Genomic DNA, 25,423 nt, shown 5'->3' with positions numbered 1-25,423 from the left:
CAAATGGTGTAGAGTCCCAGATTTAAACCCAGAGGGAGTATCCTCCCAAAGCATGACTCAGTTTAAAAAAGTGGTGCAAAAATATCTATGTCTGTGTTTTCTTATGTGTGTATGTTGCTATGTTACTAGATGTTATAAACCGTATACCTGTCATAAATTGTAAGAAAAGATTTACAATAGGATAGGGCATAAACAGGAAGAAAATTTATCTAGACAGGAGGACAACGCAGACCACTTATGCTCTGCAGCGCCACGATGTGAGAATAATAATGAATTGTTCTATTTACTTCCTTCTGCTCACGCTTTACCTCGTGTCTCCACAAGGAGGGAGCAACGGTATGCTGGCTGCTTTAGGTGCTGTCGGAAATCTAATGTATGACTTGGAGGCGATAGCCATATGAGACAAGTATATACGTGTCAGCCAGCTAGACAAATTGCCTGTTTGTTTGCATGTATCGGACACGGTTAGTGTCCGTGCCTGCTCAGACACACGGACTGTTCTCTTGAAGTTAAGAGACAAGACATGTCTGGGACGTTTATTGTTACAAAAATATAGCGTTTCAAAAGCTGTTGTGCAATCATAAAAAAAACAAAAAACAAAAAAAACCTACAGGTGTTTCATTTTATACAGCAGTTCAATCCATCACCCATTTTATGCAGAGGAAATGTGTCTTTTCACTATCCACATTTCACCCCAAACTATCAGTCACTTTAAGGATGACCAACAAATCCAAGAACCTGTTCGAAAACAGTGTGACCTCCCTTCTTTAAGGGTCCCGTGTGGTGTGTCCAGCCAGCTGAAGCAGGACCGCCCCATAGCCTACATATTAAAGCGCTGTACTGCTTAGACTGCCTCCCCCCTTTTTTTGGCAACAGCAGCAGTGCAGCCCCTCCTGAAGGAGGAGAAGTCTGATTAGACGCCAGTTTTATTGCGTTGTCATGTTTCACAAGGAGTCTAGATGCTCCGAGGCCGTCTGACACTGTAATTTCATGGATGCACCCAAAGCCTGAAAGAGGAAAGTTTTTTCTTTTCATTCCTCTCAACTTTTTTTTCTTCTTCTTGCGCGTCTACTACAAGCAGCCAAGTTTTCATGGGTGAACATCGTTGGTGCAAACTGTAGTGTTGTGTTGTGTTTGGTGCAAATCTTGTTCGGTTGTCAAGATGCAGTTCCGCACCGTCCTTGACGTAAATGTTGTGGACGTGCAGAAAAGAAGGAATCCTTCGAAGCACTATGTAAGTTGTATCCCCTTTCTCTGTTTTCGTCTTGTTCTTGTTCAAGTAGATCACCAGTGCAGTCATTGTGTATCGTCTCTGTGGAAATTTAACCCATGCTATGCAGCTCTTTGGACGCCAGTATTGCTCTGAGGGTCCATCACTTTCACCAAACAGCTGTTGAACGGACCTGGTGCTTTTTTTTTTTTTTTTTTTTTTTTTTTAATAGAGTCATTCATGGTACCCAGAAGATGTCTCTTTATGACTGTGGTGGTCTGAGGCGTTGTATTTTTGTCACCACATGGCTGTGATTGAAATGTAGATACAGCCTATTACATTTGATTTTGTATATAGCTGACAACCGTGATTGATTATCAGGTCATTAAAAAAAATATTAGATGCTTTGGTTTATTAAGGTGTTTTAATAAACTAAAGTAACTGTGTTTTTAAAAATGTTTAAAGTAATAGTCTTCTTGCAAACTCACACCTCCTCAGCTACAGCTTTTGCTTAGTGCTGTACTGTCGTGTCTGAAAAACACCAGCATTTTATTTTTGCCTGTAAAATACACTGTCTGACGTCTGACAGAGCCGACAGCATACACAGAGGTTTAAAAACACAAACAAACTGAAATCACATATACGTGACAGCCAGCTGGATGAGGATCCTAAGACTTGGGCTGCACCCTAAGCAGCGAGTAAGAGCCACACCATCATCTAAATAGAAGTAGCAAAATTAGTAGTCAGGGATTTGCAGCTATATTTTTACACACACACATATATTTAATGTTTTAATTGTGTATATGGCATGCAGACTAACTGTGGTGCCCTGTTTCCCCAGTTAATTTTTGCTTTTCATTGTTCACCTAACAATCTAAAGTGCAGAAAAAGTGATGTGTTCATGTTAGATGAGAAAGAGAGCTAACCCAGGGATTAACTTTATTCAAACTCGGTTAAGCTGGGACCATTGGTAACTGATATGTTTCTTTTCTCAAAGGAGAGCTTATTTACAAAGCAAATGCATATGCTGTACATGTAAAACCTGTAATTTAAGCTTTGAGCCTTACTTCTTGTTGAGGCTAGAATGGGTTAATGTGCATTTGAACTAACACAACGCCAAACTTAGCATACACATGCACACAACAACTACCCAAATTCACTTAAATATATCATCATATTAAGGAATGAACAGATCACTCTTTACAATAACTTTTTGGTTGACAAATAGTCTCTTTTTATTGTGTGTTTGTTATTCATTAACAAACCTTTTGCCCCTTTGAAACAAACAAACCCCTACTTTAAACAAAACAACTAAATAAATAACTAAAAAGTATTTCAACTCTACATTGCATTAACGCAGAGGTTCCCAAAGTGTGGGGCCCGCCCCCTAGGGGGGCACAGAGCCATTGCAGGGGGGGCGCGGTTTCTTGTAAAACAAAGGGGGGCCTGGCAAAAAAAAGTTTGGGAACCACTGCATTAACGTTACAAAACGGATAAAATCACAAGTTGCCTTCAACAAATGCATTTTTTTTCACTATGGCATCAAAGGTCATTACTGGTTAAATAATAGTGCATCCCTAGTCACAGTTAAAGCAGGAAAAGTAATTAAATAATACTTCAGATGAATACTTCAAATACTAGTGCCCCTAAGCACGAACCCACTTTCTTTGGCCTACTTGCAGTGAACAAAACTGTATTTGTGGATTACCGGAAACATATGAGAACATGACAAACACTTTCGGCCCTTAGACTGTATTCAAAAGCTGGACATTACTTCTCGATCTGAAGACTTACCTCAATTCACATTTATTTACAAAGTACATTTTAAAAACAAAAAACCCCCCAAAAATCAGAAGAATCAAATCAGTACAGAATCTTTTATGTACAGTCTGTGATTATATCACTCGTGTAACAGTGGCTGTCTGGCTGACTGTCTGTTTGGGCAGCCGTGATATATCAGTTTAAAACCTTCACATGATTCAATGGTTGCCGTGACTCCAACTCATAAAATCCAATTTCACTAACTGTAAGTTTAAGTTTGGATCGTCCTAGATGAATTTGTGATACCACATTTCAAATTAGGGTCATTTATTTGATTCCACATAAGGTACATATTATTCGGAAAGAATTGGTGTACCAAGAGGTAATCTCTAAAATAGCAAGGATCGTATTGGTCTATTTTTTTGGAGGGAATGTACCATCCGAATGTCTTTATACCAATATGAGATGCTGGTGCCAGTTTTGCTTTTTCTAGGCACATTCCCATGTAAACATCATCAATAGGAATAAGTGGAATGATATCGGAATAGCTATGTATCATTAAAGCTGTATAGCTGGACAAAAGAAAGCCCCCACCACCACAATAGTTGGGGTAAACATTTGGTTCATACACTTGAGATGGAACAAAATACTTGCTCCTGTCCCATCTTACGGGAAATCCATTTTTTATCAGAAAACCAGTAAACAGATGCTGGCTTCCGTTATTGTTATGGCGACCATGGAGGTAGTCCACAATATTGTCCGTGTTGGCAAAAACGTCATCATCACCATTTAGCAAAAAATTAACCTGCTGACAGTTCCTCTTCATCCATTTGAGGAATAGAACCTGCTTTAAAGTGAGGTTATAAAATGTATCTTGAAAGTCCCATTGGAGGATGTCATTGTGTTCCTGCTGCTCTGTTTTGAGGAGTTTGTTCACTCGCTCTTTCTCAAAGTCAGTACCCGTTGTTCCAGTGATGAAAATCCTTCGAATCCGCAAACCTTTGTATGACCTCTCTTTAGCCCAGGTTTTTCGCAGCACTTCACGTCGTTCATAATGCACGGGGGAGCTTTTAATTACAAGCAGAAGGAAGATGTCTTCAGGTTCTTCAATACTTCCGCATTTGTCAGGAAGGTCCAGAATCACGGGAAAATAGCGACAGTGACGATAGTAAAGAAAGTCTTTAAGTATATCAGGGAAACCATCGAAGCCTGAGATTCGGGCAGCAGCCATGTTTCGTTCACATTTTGGGAATGAGTAATTGTTGGAATCTTTATACATTTTTACAAGTTTTGGTGAGTAGAACATTTCAGTGTCACCATAATATTGAAGGAAAAAAACAACAGAGAGAAGTGCTCCTAAGAGTATAACAATTTGGATGTGGTCGGCCCTGGAAACAGTAAAAGAATAAATAAAAAGTCACTCAACAGAATTTTCAATCAGGCATGTATCAATAAATACAGCTTTAAAGAATTCAGGTACCACAAACATATCATATCGTACATACACATCATAGTTTCTATAGGCCGTGTCTAATGCATGACAAACTAAAAATGAAATATGGTCTCTCTGTGTTGGCTCCCCGTTGAACCAGAATTGAATTGAAAATCCTGCTCCTCACATACAAGCTCTCAAATAATCAGGGCCCATCTTATCTTAATGACCTTGTAGTACTGCATCAACCAGTCTGGTTCTGTGGAACCAGTTTCTAGTTTGGATTTGGAAGACAGACACCCTCTCTGCTTTTAAGTTTAGGCTTAAAACTTTCCTTTTTGATAAAGCATATAATTAGGATTGGATCAGGTGATCCTGAATCCTCTCTTAGTTACGCTGCACTAGGTCTAGGCTGCTGGGAGATGAACATCACATGAAGCATTAAATGTTTCTTCTTCAGTCGCCATTTTTAACTCACTATGTGTTTATACACCTCTCTGCATTTAATTATGTGTTATTATTAATCTCTACTGGTAGGGGGTCATATTAATTTTGAGGTTTTCTGTTTTCTGTGTAACATTGTAAGGTCTTTACCTTACAATGTAAAGCACCTTGAGGGAACTTTTGTTGTGATTTGACGCTATATAAATAAAACTGAATTGAATCGAATTGAAGCAAGTTCAGCAAAGTCATGTTGGCAGCAAGTAAGAAGGCCATTAAAAAATGCTGGCCAAAAGTCAGCAGAAATTGTTTGCTGCCAATTGTTTGCTGTCTCTACTCTTTAACGTAGCCTGGAGCAGCTAGGTTTGCAGGATAAGTCACCATGGCGATTTAACCTGGTAAGAAGTGAAACACCTTCATAATTGATTGCAGCTTGTTGATAATATTTCTGCCTTTAAATTACCCAGCTGTTATTTGCAAAAATGACAACAATTTGTCCTAGAGGGCTTGGAGTCAATCAGAGTCTGACTCAATCTTTGATTTCCACAACTACTTGCAGTCCTCTTTGATAAGGAGGTTAATAAAAAAATAATAGCTTAATATAACTGATATAGGAACAGTACATTTTGTTGTGTTACATTTTAGGATTGATCTCTTATTGAAACTTCTTTGGAGGAATTCAGATTTTGGAGTCATGGTTTATATCTGATTAAACATTTTTTATTTTATTTGACATTTTTCAAAAAGCTCCTGATATTCTGTAATTATATAATAAAAGGTTTAAAACTGTGTCTAACTAAGTGTAACCATTCTTAGGTTACACCATAAATGACAGAAGTATATTAAAAAGTAAAAGTGCTTAAAAGTCCTAAAAGCTGACCAAATCAGTTAATAAAAACAAAGTGCTAATTGTGCAGCTGACTTCAGTGTAGACAAAGGAAACAAGCATAATAAAACTAGCTACAGAAAATTTACAATCAAAAACATGATTCTTTGCCCTCAACAAAACTTTTTTTTTTGACTAAAACCAACTGAAATGTATCAAATCAAAGGTGTTTTACTCAAATAATATATCATTAAAATTAGTTTGGAATAAACTGAACGTATACCAATCAAGTACATTTAATTTGATCATATTCTAATAAATTTACTTTTGACATTATACTTATGTAACAAAATTGCATGAAAAATGTCCATATAATCAAATTACTTAAAGTCAGCATTTTGAACATAACCTGAACTCCAAAAGATATATCTGTAGGGGAATCTTCACCTTGACCAGGTGTGACAATGACTGAAATGGAAATTGGAATGTTGGAAATGTAGCCATTCAATCACTAGAAACAATGTTCCCGTTCACTGAAACGCTACAAGAAGTAGTTCACCCTGTTTCCTTTACTGTCATTTCCTAAACGTTTGCGAAACAGTAAGCTTTCTAGTATTACGTCTGAATTATGAACTGTGATAAAATGCAAATTCAATGAATAATGAATCATAATGCTACAGAACCCCCCCCCACACACACACACAGACACACATAACATTAGCATTATATCATTTTAGCTTTAATGCTAGAATTGTTTGACTTATAACTTATCTTTATTTCCTCTTATAGTTAACTTGTAAAGGAATGCAGTCTCTGAGTGATAGTGTATTTGAAAGCTAAGAATCTTTTTTGGCACTTCTTAGAACGACAGAAAAGTTCTCATTTTGAATTTCAAGGCTTAATGAAAGATAAATGAATTTGACATAAAAAAAAAAGATTTAAATAATTGGCTTCTAATCAAACATCATCTCAGCTTATGTTGTCTAAACCAATACAAGTTTTAACAAAATTAAAGCACATTATTGTCTTTATACAAACGGCATATAACAGAAAAGTCAATAATTACCTTATCATTTTGTCTCACAGAAGTGAGTGCCAAGTCTCCCTCTGATTGCTGAATTAGCTGTGTGAAATGCGATTCACTGTGGCACATGAACTTGTTTAACTTGTCAGGTTGTGTTGCTCGTCATCGCTGAGACTTAACCCTCAAGCGACTAAGCTATGCAAAACCCCAGTCAAACAGGCTTAGAAACTGGCTGTGGTCTCTTGTCAACAAGTGGCGACTAGGGAAAAATGTGGGGTTGGCCCAGCAAATTAAAATTTGAATTTCAGTGTTTTACTGCAGTTCCTCGTAGTCTGGGATTTGCTAGAGGGTCCTGGCTAGCCTGGGCCCATGTGACTGGGGCTTTAAATGACTGATTGGGGGTTATATAACAAACTGTTATATTTTATGCACAATATTTTTTTTTTATTACACTGTTTATGTTTATCATGGATATACTTTTTTAGACTTTCCACTATCTATGAGAGATATTCGGAAATCTTCAGATGAAATGAATTATGTTTTTTTACCTCTCGTTTCACCTCTCATCCGAGCAGCTTCTTCAGTTCTAAGGTCAAATGGTGGAGAGTCTCATTTGACCATAGAACTGAAGAAGCTTCTCGGATGAGAGGTGAAAAGTCCGGACACGTTTCTTTCCAAGCTCCTTAGACTACAATGACCTGGATGACTGAGAACCTTCACTGACATTTTTCCGAGTCATTGTTGTTATAAAGGACTATTAACATACCCTTTACTACCCGCAGAAAAGCTGAGGTATATTCTGCTTTAGATGGGATGTCCTCTAATTTGCTGGCTCTAAAATCAAACAAAACTGAGGGTATTTTACTTGGGCCTCTTAGAAACATGGTGCTTAACCAGGTACTTGATGTGCATGGCATTACATTGGCCTCTAGTAACCCTGTAAGAAATCTTGATGCCATTGTTAGTATGCTTTCTTGAGCTTGTGCAATATCTCTAAATTCGCAACATCCCATCTCAGTGTGACGGGGAAACGTAGTTAAAGCATGTATTACTTCTATGCTGTACTATTGTAATTCGTTATTATCAGGCTGTTTTAAAAGCTTCCTAAAAAGCCTTCAGCTGATCCAGAGTGGTGAGGTGCGAGTACTGAAAGGGACTAGAACAAGAGACCATATTTCTCCCATATTAGCTTCTCTTTATTGGCTCCCCATTAAATGCAGAATTGAATGTAAAATCCTTCTCCTGACAACATTATTTAAAAGTAGACTGGGAGGGAGAGCTTTTAGGTTCCAGGCGTTTCTTATGTGGAACCAGCTCCCAGTTTAGATTCAGGAGACAGATACTCTCTCTACTTTGAGTTTCACTTTCTCAGAAAAAAAGTTATGTAAATTACAAGGTCACAGTCTTAAGCCTACATTACATCTTAGTGGTGACATGGATGGTTTGAGACCATCTGTGACAGCTGAGTTGTCATTCCTGTTATACTTGTCTGCTTGAAGTCTGGCCCCTGGTGATATATGTGGCAGGCATAATATGTTGACCGTCCATGTTGAACATGCTCGCATGCTTATATTCTTGATAGCTAACTGTCCAAAATATCTCTTCATATAATAAAGTCGTGAAGATATGGCTTAGAGCCATACTTTTCCGAGTACACCTGATCTCAGGAGAAAAGAAAGGTTGGGCCTAGTTAGGATTTCGATGGGAGACTCCCTGAGAATACCAGGTGCTGTTGGTTTGGACTTGGGTAGTAGCGTGGGTCACCTACCAATCGGAAAGGATCCCTGGCTCCTCCAAGTGTGCATGTTCAAGTATCCCTGGGAAACATACTAAACCCGGAGTAGCTCCTGATACTTTCACTCGGTGTCTACGCGTGAAATTCTGTGGTATGGATATGTTACAAAAAGCACTTAGGTGTAGATAAAAGTGTTGTGTGAAATTATTATGATTATTTGAATAAATTCCTTTTAACAGGAAGAAAGCTTTGCCCAGAATTGGCCCCTCCCTGAGCCTGCCATGTCTCTTTTTAACTGTTGCCAAGTGCTTACTCATCTTTATGTTTGCATTTTAGGATGACAATTTAATTACAGTCTTATCATCAGGAAGTGCAGCATGTTAGTTTTGTGACTGAAAGGTGATCTTTACATGACATCTTTTTTTATATATATTTTAAATTGCAAGTACTCAGACATTTTTATTTCATCTGAATCTTTTATCTGTTTATTTATTGATTTCTATTTGTATTCATCTATTTGTGTTCAGTTCACACAAATAACACCGAACCCCAAGTTTCCCGTGGTACTGTTCTGTGAATGTCCACTGTGTGAATGTCCATTTGAATATTAGTCAAAATACTTCACAGGTGTGTGAATGTATGTGTGTGTGATTGGGTGACTCTTGGGTGAGTGCCAAAATTGAGTAGAAAGCCACTATACATATATATATATATATATATATATATCTATGTATATATATATATATATATGTATATATATATACTATATATATGGGTGTAATTAAAAGTGCATAATCCCTAATAACATTAAGAACAATGTTTTTTGGAAATGGACAATTTTTAGATAGCAATGCCATCACCTAGTTCTGCCGGAGGTTTATTTCCTGATTTCCTGATTGTTGCGGATTTTCTTTGTGTTACTGCAGGGTCTTTACCTTACATTATAAAGCACCTTGAGGCAACCGTTGTTATCATTTTGTGCTATATAAATACAATTGCATTGAATAACCAGGAATTTTTTTTATTGCCAGTATGGCCATGAAAAGTGATGAATCCTAGACCTTGATTTTTCATTGACAAACTCAAAATGTGCATTTTTCCTGTGCTTTGATTTATAGTTAAATACTTGACATTGAAACTAACTGCATGCAAGTGCTCCTTTAGAAAATATTAGTATGCTTACATGCTACTGTAATTTTGGCTGAGTGTCAGGATGTTAATCTCCTTCTGTGCCTGTTAGGATGTTGAGCCATAACAGTTGAACCATGTCTCAGTGGGACAGCAAAAAATCAATTAGTCCAATTGGATTAATTAACCTGAGAGTTGGGATCAATTGAATCATCCATCTCCAGCTGAGGGAGGGTCCCCAAGGCAGCTAAAGACAGGGCACAGACCTTTTCTCTTGGGATTAAAGCCGGAGGTGAGGTTTGACTGGGAAGTCCCCCAGAGGGAATCTCATTATATATGAGCTAAGCAACTGGAATGCTTATCCGGTTTTGAGTGAGGAAAGAAGCAGCCCTTTGTCTTTTGTCTCAACTGTCCAAGTGTGACTTCCTTCCAGGCAGTTGTAGCAGTGAAGCCAAAGAGTACATAGCAACTAAGCCTTGTTTACATATACTTCCAAAGGGTGCTTGTGGTAGAGGAGAGGTGAAATCCATTGACAAATCCTCTGTTAACACTCCTGCTAACTAGATAGTTGTGCATTTACATTAAGTACATGCTTGTCAGCTGTGACTACCAAGCATGGTATTTAAACACAGAGAATCATGAATGTGCGTGAACAACAGACTTACGCAATTGCTTTGAGCTCAGCTAAACATGGAAAGAAGAATGCAAATATCCAGTGCATTTGGTCTGGAATTTAAGCAGTGTTTTTTTTTTTTTTTTTTAGTTAACTGAACCTCCATGTTGAAAAAGAAGAAACATGAAATGTCTTTAGTTTCAGTCTTTGGACAAATTAGTCAACCTAGCCTGATGAGGCTTTGGTACATCTGTTTATTAAGGCTTGGGAGGTCTGCATGACTGTGAGTCAACGGATTTCACAAAATGTGATTGTGTTGTAATTTGGTATTACAAATTACTTTGTCAGCTCCTGACAAAGAACACCCTATTATAATGATTAAAAAGGCTAAAACACTGAAACTGATTAAAACAAAGCTAAGCTGAAATTAACAAACCCACTCTGGAAACAACTGAAAACTGATGGAAAATTACAAAACTTGCTAGAGTCAAGTCTGTGTGCCATCTTATTGTGCAGAGTGCGAATGCCTCGGCAAATAGCTTGGAGCATTCAGTTAGTGAGTGTCATGTGTGGTTTCTCGTGTATGCTCCCATTTCAAATCAGGTGTGTAAGCAATTATACACTAAACAAGAAAAATATTATTATTATTTTTTAAAATCAGAATAACGTAACATAACATTAGGCATAAATATAAATACAACTGAAACATAACAAATCAAAGTGTCACACATTATATCACTACTACGTAGAGATCACCTTAAATTACCAAAAGTGACACCAAATATTACCTTGGCAGCTGTGGCTTAAGCTTTAGAGTACCCATCTGTTAATTGCAAGGTTAGTGGTTTAATCCCCAGTCCCAGCTTCTCCAGATGGCAAATTAATATTCTGATAATATTCTGCAACCCCCGCCGCTTCTGAAGTGAACCATGCTGTTGCCTAATATGAGAGAGTTTGGTCAGGCTGTCTGTGTCTAATTAGCGAGCTGCTGGAAAACTCTTTTGTAATAAACAGTTTGCAGAAAGAAGACTTCATTTCAAACTAGTAACTGATGTGCTTGCATCTTGCCACCATATGTGTAAATGATGCTTTTGTAAACACTCTGGGCCATGGGTTTAGATGAAAATGTATTAGGTGTAGCCATCTGTTTCTGAACCTCAGGGTGAGCAAGCATTTATTTCGGGAGAACTTTGTAAATGACCGATTTGTGCCAAGGAACGGATACTCCTGTTTGCGCTTTAGTGTGAGTCAGCACTTCCTTTCCTTGTTATCTTTTGCGGTGGTAGAACTGGCAGAACTTGACACAACTGAAGCAAATTTTTCCCTTCAAACAGTGGACTCATGTGACACTCAAACTCAAAAATGAAAACTAATGAGAGTCTCATACTCATGTACAGCAAAGAAAATAACAGGCTTACAGCGTTTATTAAACCGCCGCATTCAGTATTTGTACTTGTGAAATATTTGAATCAGCTGCATTCAATCAGCTGCACTTAAATACACAAGAGTAATTCAATATGCATGTTTTTAATGACACAATGCTTCAAATCTATTGGCCCTCTCATTGACCCCCTGATGGCTTTCCAATGTGTGACTGACAAAGAGAAACATAATGAATTTATTTGACCTTTGACGATCCTTTGAAGTAAAGTCAGAAAGGGGTAAAGCGGTGCCATGATGTCTCTGACAAACTGACATTGTTCCTAATGGGCTTCTTTTATTTGTTTTTTTCTCTGCAGGTGTACCTTATCAATGTTACTTACTCAGACTCCACTTCCCATGTCATCTACAGAAGGTACAGCAAATTCTTTGACCTACAGGTACGTTACACTTCAACGATTACAAAATAATTTTACAGATTTAATTCATAGTTGCACAGGCAGTTACCCAAAAGCTCAATGTTTTCTATTAAGAATGGTTCTAATATATGCTGTTGTATTGCTATATTAAACTCTGCAAGGCCAGTTTGACCTTTCGGTCAACGTCTTTCTGTCCAGCTCCTGCTTAGTGAAAGGTCTTATTTAAGGCGACTGCATGGAAATAGGAAAATAGGGGAAATCCAGTCACCAGATGCAGGAAAAAACATGACCTCAGAATGCAGAATGCAGTATGGGTCAAACTTCTTAGGCTCTTCTACAGGATCCTGTACCAGTAGAATACAAACCCAATTCCAAAAACGGCTGTGTAAAATGTAAATAAAAAAAGAATCCAGTTGTTTACAAATCTTATAAACTGGTATTTTTCTCAAAGTCTGTAAATGTTTGGGGACTGAGAACACTAATGCATCCCCAAAATATTATTTTAATGAAATTGTAAAATGTCTTAGTTTAACATTTTTATGTTTTCTATGCCCTGTTGTGAATAAAATAAGGGTTTATGAGTTTTGTGATGCAAGTTTAGAAATCATTGCACTCTGTTTTCATTTAGATTTTACACAGCATCAAAGTTTTGTTTTGGAAATGCGTGTTGTATCTGCCTTTTTATAGTTCGTTTCCTAGAAAGAAAGTTAGAGTTAAATCCTAAATGAGTGCATATTATTAAGTCCTTTTCTTGTAAAAGTCTGTCTGTGGACCTTCTCCAATGGCCCTCTCAAAGTGGAGTAAAGCACTTTGGCTCTGGTGGGCTGGCTGTACGAAACCCTTTGTTCTCTTGTCTCTTGCTAATAGCCAGGAAAAGTCTGCCCTGGTCTGTTTGACTGAAACAGACCTTCTCTCCTGTCTTTGTAAACATTAGTCTTGTGCATGGATCTCTGCTGCCAGGGTATATTTGTCTGGTTGTGGTAATCATGAAGAACAACAGTCTGCAGCTGTCAATACAGAATGGTTAGGTTTAGGGCATTTCATTTGTCTTCATATATGCTGCATATAGCATGGATTGCTTGATACTTTTTTAGAATTGAAGTCAGTAAGAATACTAAAGGACTATGCAGCTTAAGTAATGCAGTAAGGCCAGTCCCAAAATGCATTGGATACAAAAGGGAGGCTCTTGTAGTAAAGGTTGGGGGTTGTGGTAGAGAACAATTTTGTCACCCTGACTTTAAAGATATAAGATAAGACCGCTATTGGATGCCTCAGAAGCAATAATTTGGAACAATAAAGGTTTCATTGTTGTCTGAATTTTCAAATACTCAATTCTCAAATGAGTTTGAGCTTGTTTGTGTGTCTGCCAACTGACACCTACAGTCTTTTCCAAACTCTTCACAGTTGCTCTCTTTTTGTAGCACAATTGCATGTTTTGTGTTCTCAAGAAGCTGAAAAGAGGGGGGCCAAATGTGACCATGATCTCATCAGATAACCATGAATTCAAGACAAAAAGCTAAATAAGGTCACAGAACAAGAAACGCCTTTTTAATCAATTTTTCGTGCCGTGTCTAACATCGTTTTACTAATTTAAAGCTGGCTATATACACATCGTTGTCATCAACAAGCTGTTTGGCTGATTGTCTTTTAAAGATGAAGTATTCTTTTTTACTGCCAATTTGACATCCAAAAATGCACTCACTGCTAAAGTTTCAAACCTCTCCAGTGCACTTAAGATAGTTCATAACTGCTCCTTTGGGAAGCAGTTATCATAAATTACCAGGATCCCATCTCCTTTTTTATCTGATTCCTCCCCCCTTTGTCTTTTCTGCTGACGTAAAGTGAAGTGGACTCTTTGTAATGCATGTGGAGAGTTAAACACATTGATTTTTTGGTTTAGAGACATTTGTTTCCATGCGAGAAGAGTGCTGAGTCTGAATTTCATGAAGCACTGTTTCTGTTGTCAAAGGGAAATGTTTTTGACCTGCACATGTTTGACGTGAGCAGATTTGGTCAGTGTGTCAAGCGAGTGTGGTCTCCCCCTCCACACACCCTTAAACCACAGCATATAGGTCGCATGGGTCACAGCATTCCACAGGGGGGATTGTGGCGTGTGCAAGCTGGCCTGGTTTCCTTTTGGACAGAAACCTCTCCAAAATCCCTTAGTTGTCATTATTTTAGGATTGAGTGACTAGGCCAGCAGTGAGCTCTACCCTGTCTACATTATAATTTCTCTGGCCTACATTCCTGACATGAATCAGGACTTTAAAAAGCTTTGAAAGGTTATTTTTCTCCAACATTGTTATCAAACACGTGCTGTTTTGCAGGCATAAGTGGAGAAAAATGGTGGTCGAGAATGGCCTTTAGTTAAAAGTTATTTAAAATGATGCTGAAACAATTTAGCATTGTAATAGTGCAGCATAATAACTAGAGTTAGATCTTTTTACCTTGGTTTCACCCTCTCTCTCTCTCACTCTTCCTCTCTCTCTCGTCAACCTACATAACCAAGATTTCACCTTGAAATGAGAGTCGGAAGTGTAGCAGCTGTTAATGTAGCCCTATCCTGTTTGTTATAACACTAAAAGCAGGAAGTGACAAGAACTGAGAAACACCTGGTAGGAAAAGACAAGGAGACACCTAAGACACAAATAGACTAAATGTGATCAAACTACATTACCCAGATTAACTAGGTTAACAGGAACCAAAACTAAGATGTGGAACTGGCAAAGGCACCATAAGATGGTATAAAACATTATTAAGGCTGCACTATTTGGTATTTTAGAGCCATATTAGCAAGCCTGATTAATGCGACGCATTCATAAACTGGATTTGTAAGTCATACTGATATAGACCTTCTAATTAATAGCAAATTGCAAATAAGATACTTTATTTTACCTCAGTGAAGAGCTCTTTGATGGGCTGTTGTTATGATTGACTACACAGCAGGCTATGACATTTGTTAGATAATTTCTTTTAAAAAATGCTCCAAAAGACACCAACACCACACAAACAGTCCGATGGTTCTGTTCAGTGACTCGAATCACCAGAAGTGAAGCCTTCAGACAGCTACAGGCTACTGTTAATATCGCTGGCACTCAAAGCAACCACACCTTTGGTAGGCCATGATACAATAAAAACAACTGAGTACAAATGGTTATCATGAATGGCAAATTACCAAAGGAAAGTGCAAGAAACCAAAACTTTTTTGGGAATCTACATAAGTGAGTCTTTGGAAACCGACTGCCTTTTGGCATGAGCCTATTTCACTGTATTTTTTTATTGTTTGAGAATGTTTAGTTTCTTTTAGGAAATTAAAACGGGTATTACAATAAAAACACATAGTTTTTAGACTTTTTTTAAGCAGTTAACTGATAGTGCGTGTGATAGTATTGTAGAAATCCAGAGTCTAAATAAACATGTCTTTCAAAGCCTCATCGGGCAAGTTGTAATGTATGCCAAACTAAAAGAGATGAAAACTAGGAATATTTCCACTTTATTTTTATCTTATTTTAGTTTTCAAAGTTCACAAAAAACTGTTCAGTTAAGTTTTTTTTTTAATGTCTTTGTTTAAACTATATAAATCTTGTTCCACACCACTCAATTTTTCATCTGCAAACTTGTAGTCATTTCATGTTGCTCGTTCTGGAGCAGGACTCGATGTTGCAGCAAGTTCACCCCAAGATCAGCCAGTGCAATGCTCAGAGAAACTGCATTTTAAATGTTAAACTTCACAACAGTGCAATTAAAAAAGGAACGCACATGAACAAGTTTGGCTTGTTCCAAAGAACTGTCAGAGGAAAGCCTCCTTTGCTTTAAAGAATGTAAGCGTTTCGGTTTTGGCTTGGAAATGTGCATCTGAACAAACAGTAAGTCTTGTGGAACACCGTCCTGTGGACAGATGAGATCATGATAACTAAACAAAGGATATCAGCACCTTAAACGACTGTCAAGGATGGTGGGGGAAGGGTGATTATTTGGGCTTGTTTTGAAGACACACACAAGACAAGGGTACGTTGCAGTCACTGAGGCAACAATGAATTCCTCTGTGTAACCAAGTATTTTTAAACTCCGATGTGAGGCGATCTGTCCAACAGCCAAAGCTTTTCTGAAACTGGATTATACAATAGCACAATGATCCCAAGCAACAAGAGAATGGTTGAAAAAGAAAACAATCAAGGTGTTGTAATGATTCAGAAAACCTCAACCTTGAAATGTTGTAGCAGGACCTTAAGAGAACTATGCATGAACTGAAGCACTAAAGAAGTGCAGGCCATTCCTCCAGAATGATGTGACAGACTGTCACACAGAAAATGATTGCTTTAAGTTACTGCTGCTAAAGGTGGTTTGGCAAGCTGCTTAATCATGAGGTGTTTCATAGGAATTCATAGATTCCTGTGAAATATTTCATATGACTGTAGTAAACTGAGCACATTGTTATAACAACTAAAAATCAGAATATTTTCCAGTGTGTGAAATAAAATGGATGGGTCTCTTGTTTCTGATAGTGATGACCTTGCAAATTTTGCAACAGCAACAGCAGTTAATCTATTCAAAGGGATGTAGCACCATGATCTCGCTGCAGTAAACAATTGCTAAGAAGATGTCAAAACACACCCCAGCAATGAAATCTGATTGTTTTCCCACTCAGACATTCCTCTCTCAGAAGAGTCTTTGTCTTCTGTTACAGCTCAGTCTCTGTGTCGGTTTCTTCTTCCTTTCTCCTGTGAGCTCAGTTATTTTTAAATGGCTCAAGAGATTATCATTACAGTTTACAGAAGCTATTTCAGTTTTTTTTCCTGTCACCATAATTCACATCATTGTGACAAAATAAAGATATGTTTGATGATTGACTGTTTATTGCAATTCCTTCCTCTGGTATTTATTCACAAAACTGATTACCAAGAGTGTGTTAAAACACAGGAAATGTCATTACATCATAGCACCTGTTGCCTGATAGGCATTCCTCACTGTTAACTTAATACATTGCACTTTCCTGGGCAGAGTGTAGGATAGAAATATAGATTAATTACACCATCTCTGCTGCCCAAATCCTCTGAATTAAAGGTAAACAAAATATGAGGAGTGTTTTCAGTCAGATTTTTGTTCCAAACTGTCCCGTGGAGCTGTGAGTGTAGCCACGTAGATCTCCAGTAGTGATGTCATCCTCACTCCCAAATGAAAAGCTGAGGCGGTTTCTTACAAGTGTTGAGTGAACACTCCTGTATTAGAGGGAGTACACAGCTACATCCAGCTGTAAGCCTGATAACATGATGATTGCGTAGCTTTGTGTATCAAATAAACAATATGGTTGTTATAACTACTGGGATCTGGGGGAATTACAGCTTGGCCTGTAAAGTTATGTTATAGTTATAGTATCCTAAAGAACACAGTCTGGTTTATATACATATTTGATGTCTTGCCTTCTCAGCATTAGACTATAATCACTGTAAGATCAGAAATTTTACCATGGCTATGTGCAGGTGTGGTTAACCAGGACTCTGCACTTTGCTTTTCCCTTAAAACACAATAATGATGACTGTCCATTTCAAAGGAAACTATTTCTTGTTAGCAGTCTGTAGTTTGGGGGAGAGGGGGGAATATGTTATGCCCTGGGAGAAATTTTTAGATTCAGCAACGGCAGCAGATTAAAGTGGAAACGAAAGAACCACAACATCAAACCAAACCACCTCTTGCTGCACAAGTCCTACAAACAACTCCCACAGACCCAGACAGACTGGATCCAACTTTAACCTCCAAGCCATATTCTGTTTGTCCACCTGGTTTCTTTTTGGCTCAGTTTAGACTGAGACTTCTTCTCCTCCCAGTTGAGTGTGCTTCAGCTTGATACTCACAGCATTTGCTGTTAAAGTACATGTGGAACAAATGCAAGGGAGGGGAAAAAGGCGTGGCTACCTCTAGATCTTAAACCTGTTACTGTAAGATGCTCTCATGTGAATGTAAAGACGATGCTACTGTCAGGGTCCATCATTTGTTCGACAAAGACAGATTTTCCTTTTGAAAGTACCTCATCACAATGGATTTTTAAAATCAGGCATGGTATGTGATGAAAATTCAGACAGTCAGCTTTTATTCAAGGGTTTTTACATACATTTTGCATGAACTCTTTAGAACTGTTTAGGTTAATACACCCATTTTTATACTCAGAGGCTCAAACGCAATTGGACAGTTGACTGACAAGCAGTTTCCTGAGAAACTTTGCATTTATGGCTTTTTACTGTAATTTTAAAAATGAGGTCTAGAGAGATGTCCGTGCAAGTGAAGGAGCCCATTGTTGGGCAAAACAAAAATGAACCTTTCAGAGAGATGGCAAAAACTCTGAGTGGCCAAGTCAACAGTCTGGTGCATTATTTAAAGAATGAATCAACCTGCCAACTCAGCAACACCAAAAGGCCTGAAAGACCACAGAGGACAGCTAAAGTGCATGTTGACAGAATTATTTCCATGGTTGAGAAAAATAACTTTTGAACATGTAACCAAGTCAAGGAATCAAGATGGTAGGTGTATCATTGTCTGCAAAGTCTGCAATCGAGAGATGCCTTCGTGAATGTTTACAATAAGGTGCAAACAACTGGTTACTCTCAAGAACAAGAGGGCCAGATTAGACGTTGCCAGAAAATAAACATAAAAGAGCCTGCACTGCTTTGGACCCATGAAACCAAGGTTAACTTGCACCAAAGTGAATGATGGCAAGACAAAAGTATGGAGAAGGAAAGAAACAGCTCATGATGTGCAGCATACCACATCATCTGTCAAAAATGGTGGAGAAATAAGACGTTGCCATATATGGTTCCCAGTAGAACCATGCCACTGCGTTTACTGATGATGTGACTGCCAATAGAAGCAGCAGGGTGAATTCTGAAGTGTACAGGGATATACTCTCTGCTCAGTTTCAGCCATATGGTGCAAAAGCAGCCCAAGAGTTTATGTTCAATGGTCAAATTCAGCCAGTAATATGATCTCAACCCAGATTAACATGTTTTTCAGTAAATGCAAAACTAAAGGCAAACATCCACAAAAACCAAAGCACATGTTTTTTTTCAGCAAACGTCACCAAAAAGAAAATATGCGTATCCAAGGAGAAACATGTTGAAACTGTTAGGGACTGCTACCCTTAGAAGGAAATGTTCATTGTAAAAGAGTTGTTTTTCATTATTTAGCCCTGTTTAGCTCCCTGCTTAATCTCTCGAGAGATTGATTCTGTAAATGGACATATGTATCAAGTGTCAACATCAAAGTGCCTGTTATACACCCTGATGGCTTTTTAAGCTGCTTAAGTGGCTTCCTTGTGAGGGGCTTTTTCAGATAAGAGGGTGATGTAACCTTGCCTGCTGCCCCAGCTATCAAAGTGAAATGGTTTGCACTTTAAATGGTTTTTCAGATGATATTTAATTATACTCTGTGTTGAACTCATGTACTGTTACAAAATGGTCAATTGTTGCTGGAGAATTTTCAGTCCCCCTTTTCCTGTATCTCATCACAGATTACTCCACTTTAAACTCACGGTAGATAATAGACATTTTGACTGATTTTTTTTTCTTGCCCTCAAGCATTTACATGATTATAATTGCTTGCCTTTCATGTCTTTATTGTAATAGAAAGGGGTTTTTTTTTTGCTCCACAATTAATGTTTGTGTCACATTTTCATTTTTATTTCTTAATTTGTTTTCTTTTTTGCAGATGCGAATCCTTGACAAATTTCCAATTGATGGAGGACAAAAAGACCCCAAAAAGAGAATAATTCCTTTTTTGCCAGGTGATTAAACTCAGTGTGCACACACTCAGCACTATCAGTGTTGTCTTATTAGACATTTTGTTGTTCCTCCTACACACTCCATAGCATCGCCTACCACATTGCTTTGTTTTATTGGCTTCCATACTCCATCCGGGCCAAATCAATTTGTGGTCAGCCATCTCAGTAGGAGGCTAGCAGAGAGGGATTTGTCTAATCTGATAAACTCATTGTGGGCCAGAGCAGAGGAGAGCAGTGAAGAGATCCTTTGTTAGACAAGCTGTGCTGCTCCAGTCTGCCCAGAGCTGTTCTGATCTCTCTGTAAGCCCACCGTGGTGTGAACTGTATTCCTTTAAACCCCCAAATGGTTTGCATTATTTTACTATTTAGTAGGCTTCATGCAATTATCAATCTCAGTCTCATAAGAGTTAGAAATTAGGAAATGGGAAAAAGCGGAAAAGTGGATCCAATTGCCTCACATTACTCCCACTAGTTGAGAGCAGTCAGCTCCAGAGACGTTCTCCATATGTTGTTTGGAAGTTTATATCTCAGTGTCAGTACCAGCTGAGCTGGAAAAGGGATCATGCTGAACTTTTATGAACGTCTAAGCCTAAATCATAGCACGATTTTTAAGCATTTAATCAGAATATTTTGTGTTTTTTTGTTATATACACCTGACAGTGCTCTGCTTTTCCTCAGGTAAAGTCTTATTTCGCCGCAGTCACATAAGAGATGTAGCCGTCAGAAGGCTGAAGCACCTGGATAATTACTGCAAAGTAAGACAAAAGCTGCATGTCTCAGTGTTTCCAGAGCTGGATTTTTCTCAACTTGTGTGCAGCACAATGCATCTCTTATTGAAGAGACCACTCATTTTTCATTTATATGTTGTTTGGAAGAGTGCTTTATCTCTGTCAGTGCTCTACCCTCTGAACATTTACCACAGTGTTTTTTTCAAGGCCTCAACATTTATCGCCCCTCCACCAGCCTCAACAGGAAAGCAACTGCTCTCTGTGCTGGTCATTTCCTGTCACCAATGTAAATAGGCAGCATATGAAGGAAACGAGGGAAACGGGGGCACACAGGGGTAAAAACAAAAGAGAGACTAAGAATGAATCAGCAGACTTTAATAGTAGCAATGCGTGCAGTTAGCTACCTGATCCTCTTATGCTCATTAGCCCACAGATGGGAATGTGGGGCAGGTGTGTTGCCAAGTGTGGCAGCAGTTTCTCATTTATTGGACCTGAACCAGATTTGTCATGAAAGCACAAAGCTTTCTTGTAAATACAGATTACATTAAGGTGTCTTTTTAATTTCAACCAAACTGAGATCTCTGTTTTTCTCTTTGTTTTAACCCTCTCTCTCTGCTCAGAGCCTTTTTCCTTCCCCTCCACACCCTCCACATCTCTGCCTGGTTTTCTCATCTGACTGGGTAGTGACTAAGTGTTATAAACCAGTTACTCAGTCCAAACTGACGCACTTTTACACATTAGTGTGACCTTTTATTGTTTTTTTAAAAATGTGTTTTTATTGCAATCAGTAGCTTTCTCCCACCCTTCTCTTTCCTAGGCTCTGATGAAACTTCCCACCCACATTTCCCAAAGTGAGGAGGTCCTACAGTTCTTTGAGACTAAGTCAGAAGACCTCAACCCTCCCACAGAGTGAGTATCTATAACTATGTGCTAGAAATCACAAGCTGTTATTGAGCATTGGCATTGTCTGCATGAACTGTTAGACGCCAAACATTGCCCTCTGGTGGGATGTGAACATTGGATATGGCAGCAAACTGAATGTGTGTGGCTCAGCAGCTGCCTTTAATTCGTGCTGACCCATCCTAATCCAGAGGCCTTGCTTTATCAGGGATGATTGATTGATCTGGCTCCGAGAAGCCCTGCTTTTTATTAATAATGATTTCTTGGAGGTGACACCTGATGCCAGAACAAATGGGGAAGGATCAGCAGTGTAACGACAGCGCGTCCGAGTTCAAGTCTCAGGGCAGATAAGGCTCTCAGGCGAGCCATTTATCATACTCAGTTCAAAGTCAGAGTGGGAGTAAATCCGGCCTGGCTGCAATATCACTCATTGTCTACATTTTGTTCTTTCCATTAGATTTATGTTCAGTCGTATGTCTGGGATATTAATTTTTATCAGCAATGTGGGCCCATCACCTCTAACCTCTAATACCCCTGCATGTTAATCTCACTTCAAAGTGAGAGCCTCCCTTAATCTCAGAGACAGTCCAGCGTAGCTTAAATTGATATCTTAAAGTATAATACCTGCACCGCCCAAGTTGTTTTTTTACTCCTGGGGTGGTCTGGGCAATTCACATAAAATATGTTCTTTTTATGCTCTAAAATTATGATATTTAAGACCCAGCAGTGAAACAAATAGTTTTTCTAAATGTTTAATATGTTAAAAATTTAAAAGAACCATTCTGCTGTCCTGTTTGGCTAATTTATTTCATTACAAATAATGGTTATAGAAGTTTTTATTTGTGAAACCAAAAACCTTTCCTGTAGATTTAATAGAAGTTCACTCACACTCACTGAAACACAATGAAAGAGATGAAAGAGATCGTGAAAGCAATTAAAAATGCGTCCAATCAACCTAGAAAACTGGTCCTGTCATGACATTTCCTTCCACACGGTTCAAACATGCCCTGCAAACATCCTCGATAGAGATGCACTGTTACTTATCTCCAAGCCTGTTGATGCTACTGCCATCTAACGTTCAACAGTGGGCACTGCACAGGAAATAAACAGGTACAGTTTTGCTTGTCACAAGAGGGAGCCACATGATTGGCTAAAAATTACAAGATGTTTCTATGGAATTTAGGTGAATGAAAGATGGTACCTCATTCATCATAACTGCATGTCTCACTCTGCATTCAGTTTTTGATTGGGTTGTTAGATTTATATTGATGAATAAATGTGTAGTATATTAGTGAAGTAAGCCTTTTGAGTAAAGACACTAAAAGACACTACATATGTCTATCTATCGATCTATCGATCTATCTATAAAGCTGTGTTTGGCTATATGGAAAGATAGAAAAAAGGCAGATTTAACGAGAAAAAAACTCATCTCACCTGTGTTTATGCCCTTAGTTAATTAACAATGCCATCGAAAAGGATTAACTAATATGTTGATACTTCTTAGACATCTGAATATTTCTTATTGTTAGGAAATCACTGAAAATGATTATTCAGTGAGTGGTTTAAATGCAATTAAACAAAAGGGATTCTTACAGTGCTTTTTCCCAATTCGTTCAAATTATGATATCCTCTTTTAAAATATTTCCAGAGGGCTAATGGCCGAGAGCCACTGTATATTTCACAAGAAAGGGGAACTTTCAGAGAAGCTTTGAGACAAACTTGGAAAGACAGATGTTATAAATTTGTATAATAAAAACATGTTGTTGTTTTTTTTAGTAGTCTTACAAATCATCTTACATCCTGGGGTCCAAATTAGGTTGTGATAAGAAACCTGCAGAAGACGTTTTGAAGTTAGAGTTCCTTTTTGAGAATGAATGCCAGTGGCTAAATATAAAATTAAAATTCAAAGTTTTAGTCATCAGTCTCTCTTTGAACACTTGAGTGTTTTACAGTGATGCAGAGTGGAAAGTGGATGTTTCTGCTGTTTGAAACACAGCAATTTAACTCATTTTGACATCAGTTAGCTTTAAGGTGTTTTGCTGGAGATAATACATTCTCCGCCAGCGTCTGTATTATTGTTGTTTAGTAAGAACTATACATGGGCTGTATCTGCAGTGTGACTGCAGTAAGTTCCAGTTTATTAACCCCCGAGGGGAAATGCTTTCAGCCCTCCCACCTCTGAGGCCAGCATCTACGGGAGTGTTGAAAAGTATAATTAAATCTAGTTAACAGGCACATATGCCCATAATGTCAGTTTTAAATAACATTTTACCTTTCATACAGACAAATTAAGTTTACACCACACCATCTCATTTTTTCTTTTCTTTTTTTTTTTAACCAAAACGCTTGGAAACTATCCTGATTCAATCGCATACATTTAAAATATTAACAAAACAAATGTTAATAAAAAATAAAGAGAGAGTGAATTATAAACAGTGATATTTGTTTAAATTTGTCTTTTTGAACCAAAGCGGTTTCATTCTAATTTAAGAAGTCACCAAGAGGACATAAAAGTCATAGTGTTAATGTATGGGATGCAATACAATAGCAGCCTGCAGTAGTGATGTTACACATACACACTATCTTTTAGCTTATATTATGCATAAGCTCTAAACAAATTCAGATTAAGATGCTATGATTCAGATGAGTCAGATAATCCAAGTATTACTCGTACGAGAGTTTTGGAACATTTGCAAATTTTGATCATATCCAAGAGACATTAGTATCAAGAGTTACAAAACCATTTAAATCAAGATGACGCTAATGATCCACAATGATTCAGAGCAAAAGCCCTGTTGGCAAAGGAAAAGAAAATCTAACAGCGATGCAAGAAGCAAAATTACCTCCATAATGTGTGACTTGAAGGTCAGTCCTTCATCTTAATTTTAACTTCCTTCAGTCATGGACTTGCATATGACAGATGTAGGAGGTTAATCATTTTCATCAGTGAAATAGTTGAATTTTGTTGAAATTTTCATCCCTTTTGCAGCATCTATTCAAAACATATGATGGTTTTGTAGAAATTCTGTGGCCCTTTCCTTCCTGATATATGTATGTGGATGTAAACACGAGCAATTTGGGAAAAAAATCTCCTGACTAACCTCCTTTACCTTAATTATAGTTGTTACATGCCAAACCCTAACCTTAATCTCAGCCAAAACACATGTGACAACTTGCTTTTTGTACCTAACTGGAGGGTGAGCCCTCACATTGTGATTGCATATACAGAACATGATTAATACAACAAAAGGCAAAGGATTTTAAAAAGATATGAAACGCGGTGTATTCATCTGTTCTTTACAGCTTAAGTCTTAATTCGACATCATTGTTTCACCACAAGGAGAGCTATTAGTGGTTGATACACGGTCAAACTAACATTCTTTTAACCTGACATCAGTGTGTGATCGCAGCCAAGCTTTGCTGGAGATTGGGGCCAGTGTGCATGAGGTTGACTGCAGCAGTGTGTGTGTTTTTGTGAGGATTTGAGTCAACTTCACCACCTATTTTTTTTTTTTTGTTACAGGATATGCACAGAAACGGTGTAGTAAGAGATTATGTGCAAATCACAACCCTATCGTAATGGATTGTTGTTCAGTGATGTCGACCCATTGACTCTGGAGCTTAAGGATACTCCTGCAGAGGTTAATCTGAGGTCGTGCAGAAGTGTCTGTGTGCTGAAGAAAGGCAGATACCTCAGTCCTCTGGCTTGGATGAAAAATGAGAGAAAAAAGTGCTAATATCTTACACATTCCTTTTTTGTAATAGGCCCACCTACAAAGAGTTTGCAGTTATGTGCAAACAGATGGTCACTCCCAACTCAAGCTTCAGATGGATCCTCACGAGTTTGAATTTTTAATCATGTGTTCAGTGCTAGTGCGTGTGTCCTGTACTATATGTGCGTCCTGGTCTGAATGATGAAACTAAAACTTTATGGCTTGAAAAGACTATTTTTCAGCTTCTTGTGTATTTAGAAGTTGAGATTTACCTCTAAATACACAAGCACAGTCTTAAACATTTAATAGTGTTTGGACATATTTTCGCTCCCCTTGCCTTCC

General features: G+C 38.1%; 2 protein-coding genes across 3 annotated transcripts in view; one reads left to right on the top strand and one right to left on the bottom strand.

Moving 5' to 3' along the window:
* Window positions 1–819: 819 nt before the first annotated feature.
* The window catches only part of LOC100700527 (SH3 and PX domain-containing protein 2A), a 61,521-nt gene continuing 36,917 nt past the window's right edge, over window positions 820–25,423 (top strand). Inside the window, exons 1-5 of one of the 2 annotated variants that reach the window (XM_005474228.4) lie at window positions 820–1,234; window positions 11,910–11,990; window positions 19,668–19,743; window positions 20,419–20,495; window positions 21,286–21,377. In XM_005474228.4, the coding sequence (XP_005474285.1) occupies window positions 1,163–1,234; window positions 11,910–11,990; window positions 19,668–19,743; window positions 20,419–20,495; window positions 21,286–21,377 (398 nt within the window). In that variant the 5' untranslated portion in view covers window positions 820–1,162. The remainder of the gene's footprint in view (window positions 1,235–11,909; window positions 11,991–19,667; window positions 19,744–20,418; window positions 20,496–21,285; window positions 21,378–25,423) is intronic. The other variant, XM_005474230.4, reaches the window with a different exon arrangement.
* On the bottom strand, window positions 2,421–6,852 carry LOC100700249 (N-acetyllactosaminide beta-1,3-N-acetylglucosaminyltransferase 3-like). Its single transcript, XM_003438373.4, has 2 exons — window positions 6,737–6,852; window positions 2,421–4,359 (listed from the first exon to the last, which is right to left on the bottom strand). The coding sequence occupies exons 1-2, from the start codon at window positions 6,742–6,744 to the stop codon at window positions 3,243–3,245; spliced, it is 1,125 nt and encodes a 374-aa protein (XP_003438421.1). The 5' UTR covers window positions 6,745–6,852; the 3' UTR covers window positions 2,421–3,242.

The sequence above is a fragment of the Oreochromis niloticus genome, linkage group LG13 (assembly GCF_001858045.2).
Source record: "Oreochromis niloticus isolate F11D_XX linkage group LG13, O_niloticus_UMD_NMBU, whole genome shotgun sequence".
Classification (NCBI taxonomy): domain Eukaryota; kingdom Metazoa; phylum Chordata; class Actinopteri; order Cichliformes; family Cichlidae; genus Oreochromis; species Oreochromis niloticus.
This window is presented reverse-complemented; position numbering and strand designations above follow the sequence as displayed.